Source organism: Oncorhynchus mykiss, chromosome 26 (assembly GCF_057628025.1).
Source record: "Oncorhynchus mykiss isolate SJ-2025 chromosome 26, ASM5762802v1, whole genome shotgun sequence".
In the NCBI taxonomy this organism is placed as follows: Eukaryota; Metazoa; Chordata; class Actinopteri; order Salmoniformes; family Salmonidae; genus Oncorhynchus; species Oncorhynchus mykiss.
Window position 1 is genome coordinate 38,164,786 of NC_143047.1, and position 6,608 is coordinate 38,171,393.

The 6,608-nt window shown below is 42.6% G+C and overlaps 1 protein-coding gene and 1 non-coding gene across 2 annotated transcripts; both read right to left on the reverse strand.

Annotated features, from left to right (window-relative positions):
- Window positions 1-860: 860 nt before the first annotated feature.
- Window positions 861-6,222, reverse strand: LOC118936598 (small ribosomal subunit protein eS17). Its single transcript, XM_036963477.2, has 5 exons — window positions 5,886-6,222; window positions 4,949-5,100; window positions 3,007-3,112; window positions 2,501-2,566; window positions 861-981 (listed from the first exon to the last, which is right to left on the reverse strand). Exons 1-5 carry the CDS (start codon window positions 5,886-5,888, stop codon window positions 904-906), a joined length of 405 nt encoding a protein of 134 aa, XP_036819372.1. The 5' UTR covers window positions 5,889-6,222; the 3' UTR covers window positions 861-903.
- Window positions 2,658-2,785, reverse strand: LOC118965097 (small nucleolar RNA SNORA71). The gene has a single exon (XR_005052430.2). It is a non-coding gene; the product is annotated as a small nucleolar RNA SNORA71 (small nucleolar RNA).
- Window positions 6,223-6,608: the final 386 nt, after the last annotated feature.

Here is a 6,608-nt window from a genome sequence, read left to right on the forward strand (position 1 = left end):
AAATGGTCTCAGTTCGGTTCCCTTTTGAGAGGTCTGAGTTACTTTGACTTGTTCACACTGGACAAAAAATGAAGGGAACCGGCAGAGTTCACAAACTGTCTGAAAGGGACCCAGTGTGAAAACACCCTTAGACAATATTGAGATGGAGGCAGGCTGTGTGATTGTTTTAGCCTGGGATTCAATCCGATCACAGGTAATAGACATTGCAGCTTTAAGGTAATGTACCCACGGTAAACGCTGCATAGGTCAGTTCAATGGGAAATTGCCTGTAAAAGCTGCAACGTCTATTACCCACAATCGGATTGCATCCTGACCCTAGGGTTGTATTCAATCAGATCCGCTTTAGCCGACATCCACATAGCGGTTGTTTTGGTGGTGTCGGAAGTGGAACTGCTTTAGAGCTGTCAAATCCACAAGCGGACATTGCTATCTGCCTGTACGGAGTCGAATGAAGAGAAATCCCATGCAGCTCGATAATCTATACATCCCAATTTTTCAACGTGAGCATAATTATTTCTATATATCCTACACTTTCTCGTTCTGAACTTAACGCTAGTGGGGCGAAGCTGCTCAATGATTTGACGGCTCCAACACACTTCTTCCTCCCGACCACTTTATTTGTATTATATTTGAGTAATTTAACAAACACTTATCCTGAGTGCATAATGATTTGATTTCCCTTTTCATACTAGTCCTGCGTGGGAATCAAACCCACAACCCTGGCATGGCAGGCACCATGCTCTACCAACTGAGCCACAAGGGAGATCTGCTATTGTTGGTTAACATTTGATGTGATTGAATCCCAGGCTTGGAGTAAGATAATGTGTGATTGTGACCTTGCAAAAGAGACCGCTACAGTGTTTCCTTTCCACTTGTCTTTATTGACAGCGATATGAAACGTGTCTAGACTCCCCTGGGTGTTTTGAAGTTCATTCCAACGGTAGGCTGGGTGACCTGCAGGTTCGACAGGTTACCGAAGTCCTAACAGAGGAAAGAGTTCAGATTTAGTCAAACAATTCCTCACCTAGCTTTAATGAGCATTACATTCTGAGGTCCATCATAGGAAGATAACACTGACTGTGCCCAGCAAAGACGGGAAAGCTTTCCAGTGCCCTACTTGTCCTCAGTATTGGGAAAGCTACCAATTACTTGGCAGCAGAAGTAGTTGAGCTACAGTAATACAGAGCAATATGTGATCAACTATAAGACACTATCAGAGAAACAGTGCTTAACGAAAGTAGCTCACTACATCAAAACTAGTGTGAAAAATGATCATATCTAAATCCGATAGACGCATTTCTATTGGGCACGGACGATATTGTGAAATCTCCCTTGTAGTGGTGTTAACACAGCAGGAAAAGTACAGAGCTACAGTCTTTAGGTCGGAAGCGACTTATTAACGTTCCAATACTGCACTAATCACTATGTCCAGTGTGTGTGTTTACATTCTGCTCTGTTATGTCCAGTGTGTGTGTTTACATTCTGCTCTGTTATGTCCAGTGTGTGTGTTTACATTCTGCTCTGTTCTGTCCAGTGTGTGTGTTTACATTCTGCTCTGTTCTGTCCAGTGTGTGTGTTTACATTCTGCTCTGTTCTGTCCAATGTGTGTGTTTACATTCTGCTCTGTTCTGTCCAGTGTGTGTGTTTACCTTCTGCTCTGTTCTGTCCAGTGTGTGTGTTTACCTTCTGCTCTGTTATGTCCAGTATGTGTGTTTACATTCTGCTCTGTTCTGTCCAGTGTGTGTGTTTACATTCTGCTCTGTTATGCCCAGGGTGTGTGTTTACATTCTGCTCTGTTATGTCCAGTGTGTGTGTTTACCTTCTGCTCTGTTATGTCCAGTGTGTGTGTTTACATTCTGCTCTGTTATGTCCAGTGTGTGTGTTTACATTCTGCTCTGTTATGTCCAGTGTGTGTGTTTACATTCTGCTCTGTTATGTCCAGTGTGTGTGTTTACATTCCGCTCTGTTATGCCCAGGGTGTGTGTGTTTACATTCTGTTATGCCCAGGGTGTGTGTGTTTACATTCTGCTCTGTTATGTCCAGTGTGTGTGTTTACATTCTGCTCTGTTATGCCCAGTGTGTGTGTTTACATTCTGCTCTGTTATGTCCAGTATGTGTGTGTTTACATTCTGCTCTGTTATGCCCAGTGTGTGTGTGTTTACATTCTGCTCTGTTATGTCCAGTGTGTGTGTTTACATTCTGCTCTGTTATGTCCAGTGTGTGTGTGTTTACATTCTGCTCTGTTATGTCCAGTGTGTGTGTGTTTACATTCTGCTCTGTTATGTCCAGTGTGTGTGTTTACATTCTGCTCTGTTATGTCCAGTGTGTGTGTTTACATTCTGCTCTGTTAAGTTCTGTCCAGTGTAAGATAGGAGGCTACATCGTTGCTGGATGAGGTCAGAGTACTCAATCCACAAGCATGTCCTGACAAGAAAACATCACGTTTAGACTAAGACTGTAGGTAGGCAGTGAGATCTGAGAAGTGAGGTTTTGAACATACCAACAGCTTCAGCATCTCCTTGGTGTCGGGATCCACCTCAATGATCTCCTGGTCCAGAGCAGACACCTAAAGACACGAACAAAGACCATCAGCTTTACAGTGGATCTCATAGGAACCTATCAGGAGCCAGTGTTCTCAAGATAGACCCGAGCATGAGTGTCTGAAAGATACAGGGTTTGAGAGGGATAGACGGCCCAACAAACACAGGGAAAATCTGTCAGTTCCATCTTCCTGCATTATCAATGACCTGACAACAACCATGCCACAGCCACTTTCGATACAGGTAGGCACCAAATTACAATCTTATAGATATCACAATCAGCAAGGACATTTCTCAAGTTATCTGAAGCAAGATGAAGGACCAAACTGCAAGGTAAATCTGGAGGCTAACGTGGCTACCATAGAATGTTATAGTGTCATGTTAATGCATCGTAACGCAGGAACCTCAATGTCCCAACTCTCTAAATGCATGGCTTGGAGGTAAATCACAGAGGAACCCCACTGACCTCTGGGACATAGTTGTCCCTCCTCTCCCTCTCCTCCTCCTGCAGCTTGATGGAGATGCCTCTGACGGGGCCCCTCTGGATACGCTTCATCAGATGGGTCACATACCTAAGGAAGGGGACACGCATGGGAGAATACAGATCATACATAAGGGGCATTTTACACAGACGATACAGTGAGATTTGGGCTCATATATGACTCTATTTATGCGTAGGAATACCTGGGAAAAAATGTCCTAAATAAAAAAAAATCACTGAGCTGATTTCCTGGTGCTTTTACAGCCTGTTATGTCCAACAATGACAGAGATAAGCACTTGAGGGTGTACTGTACACAGATGGGTACTTAGAACAGAACAGTATAGAGTAGACGGAGGTCAGTAAACTAGCGCATGGATTTAGGGCATCTTTTTTTATTTTACCTTTATTTAACAATGCAAGTCAGTTAAGACCAAATTCTTATTTACAATGACGGTCTACCAAAAGACAAAAAAGGGATGGGGGCTAGGATTAAAAATAAATTAAAATATAGGACAAAACACACATCACGACAAGAGAGACAACACAACACTACATAAAGAGAGACCTAAGACGACACAGTTTAATTCCTGGCCTTGAAAACAATACAACATCTGACTCTAATAATCCCTTAATCATAGTTTGACGAGTGACATAACTAAGACCGAGTCCGTAAAACAACCTGAACATGTTTCATGATGTTTGATTAGACAGGGAGGCCTTGCAGTGGTTTACTGACATTGTATCAATCAGCTTTGAAAATGATCTGATGTGAAAAAGACCAACTGGTGGCAAAAAAAGATCAGAATTGGGTTGCCCAAGTGGGCACCAACAGACACTACAATTTGAGCGTCTCTTTCCAATCCCTTTTATTGGTAAGTGGCAAAGATCACTGACTATGGTCAACAACCACTAGGTCTACACCTACAGCACAGGGACAGTTCTCAAGCAGATGAGGAATGAGGCACATGGTCTCATGTTGCCAAGGCAACCTCTCACCCCAGAAGCAGGCTGGGTCAATTTGAGAAAACAAACAAAACAATGCCACAAACACTCAGATAATCAGAATGAGACTTCAATCAGAAAGGCTTTTACCTACTTGTATATTTGCAACAAGAAAAAAGCCAATTTCTGCATGACGGCTCAGGAAGCAAATAACCTACATTGGGATCAGACAATTATTAAATGTGCAACAAGCCCAATATTGAAACACCACTTGTCTACAGTCAGACCAAATATCTCAGACTTTGACATGGAGACTAGAGGTCAACTATCACTGAGAATGAAGTGAGCACAAGTGTTCAACTATTGAGCCAATACTAGTCCTTTAAATAATAGGACTATACTTAGAACATCTTAAACCACTGAAGAACCGATGTGCACAAACATACAGGAACACAACACATCTATTACAAAGAGTTCTTCAAAGCAGTTCACAACAAGTATATTATGTTTAAGATATCCATGCAGGAACTGAATCCACAGCCTTTCCAACCTTGACATTGCCAGCGTCACGCTCCAGCTCCAACCAACTGAACCAAGAATAGCAGCTTACTCTTTCTTTACATTATTCTGTCTGTAAGACAAAGCAAAAAAGCCCCTGATTTAACACAGGAATGTTGGACATGGAGCTAAGAAGCCTGCCGTGGTTCAGCAACACAAGCTCCTTGAAGCGACAAAATAGTAAGCCTTCATTTGGTCAGACTTGCACCCTTCTAAAAGTACTGAGCGTAGCCGTACTGCACTGGCCTGGTTATGGATACGCCACAGACGCTGGAACTGTGCTGGAAACTACAATGTGTTAAGAAAATATCTGAGCAAGCACAGTACGATTTGGGTCAGCAGGATCATGTGACAGAGGTATTAGGTGGTTATTGGGTGGTCTGAGGCCTGAAAGTGACCCAAGCTTCTATTGGAGCATTCACTCACCCAGAGATCTTGTTGCGCAGCTTCTTGCTGGGGATGATGGCTATCTCCTCACATACCCTCTTGTTGACGTGGAAGTCACTGCCCAGCCGGGTGTAGTACTTCTCAATGATGACCCTGGCGGCCTTTTTTACCGTCTTGGTCCTGACTCGTCCCTGTTGGGAAGACCATCAGCTTGTTAACGGCAGAATCACACCAGTTTCTTGAGACAATACCTCTAAATTGCATATCTGTAACTACTACACATCATCACTGTAATTATTCATGTTCACTTGGAATTGTTTCAACCTCTGACAACTGGTAGCTTAATGCAAACTAGCCCAGCAAAGCACAAATACAGGAACAATACTCAACAGAATATGCATAGCTAGTGAGCTAGATGCATAGTGCCAACTGTTTCTTCTGGACAGCTAGCTAGAACTCCTTGAGTGACAAGTAACTGAATTTGACATCAACCAACATTAATTCCTGTCTGGCTAGCAGACCACCACAAGACCATTGACATAAAATAACTTTAGTTAATAACTACACGGGTATGGATGGCAAGATAGCTAGCTAAGCAGCTAGTTAGCTAATAACATTTCTAGCTAAACAATCTTAGCTATATCCAGCTAACTTATTCTTACCAGATGGACTACGTACTACACGACCCGTAAACACAACTAGCCAGCTAGTTGATATAGTGGTGCCGCTCGCTAGCAGACCAGTGACTAGATTGAAAGATCTTGTGCTAGCTACCGGCAAGCTAGCTTGCTACATTCACAAGCTAGGGAAGCTAGACAATAAACTGGTAAATAAAATGCAACAAATCACAAATAAATATCTGTGAAAATATGTCGTATTTTAATTAACATTTGATATGCTTGTAGACGTGTCTGGAACTGATGAGAGACAAGGATTGAAACAGATTGTGATGTATTCAACTTTGTTAAATACCCACCATGTTGGCTTGGGCTGGCGGAAAAGAACTGGGGAAGTTGTGACCGGAAGTTTATCTACGATGCAGGAAGAAAATGCTGCAGACATTTGTTTTTGTAGCTTTGCAACACTGCCCGCTACTGGTTGTCTACATTTGACACACAAAAACATTTTGTGCATTGAATTTTATACAAAATGTACCGATCCAGTCCACTTCGTAGTACAATAGGCTCCCGAGTGGCGCAGTGGTCTAAGGCACGGCATCTCAGTGCTAGAGGTGTTACTACAAGACCCTGTTTCGATTCCGGGCAGTATCACAACCGGCCGTTATCCGCAGTCCCAAAGAGCGGCGCACAATTGGCACAGCGTCGTCCGGGTTAGGAGAGGGTTTGGCAGCGGTAGGACGTCATTGTAAAATAATTATTTGTTCTTAACCGACTTGCCTAGTTAAATCAAATTTGTTTTAATGGAATTTAAGATTCACTGAGTGTAACAATGTATTTTTACTGGTGTGGAAGAAGTAGGCTGGCTATACATTATGTTCAACGTTTTGTCAACACTTAATAATTACGTGAATCACATGTTTTCTCAGGTTTAGGCCTACATAGCATGACATTGCAGGAACTGTTGCAAAAAGGTTTTGTATTAAATTATACAGCTTAGTAGTAATGTATGATCAAAGGTACGGCCCACGAAACCTTGAAAGCTGATGCAGTGCAGCTGCAACCTTACAGGGAAAAGTCAC

Bases quoted from the DNA above. Each gene is read 5' to 3' on its own strand.
- LOC118936598 (XM_036963477.2), bottom strand. The intron at 2,567-3,006 runs GTCAGTGGGGTT...TCGTGTCTTTAG, and splicing joins GGGACAACTATGTCCCAGAG to GTGTCTGCTCTGGACCAGGA. The intron at 982-2,500 runs GTATGTTCAAAA...TTCCTCTGTTAG, and splicing joins AGGAGATGCTGAAGCTGTTG to GACTTCGGTAACCTGTCGAA.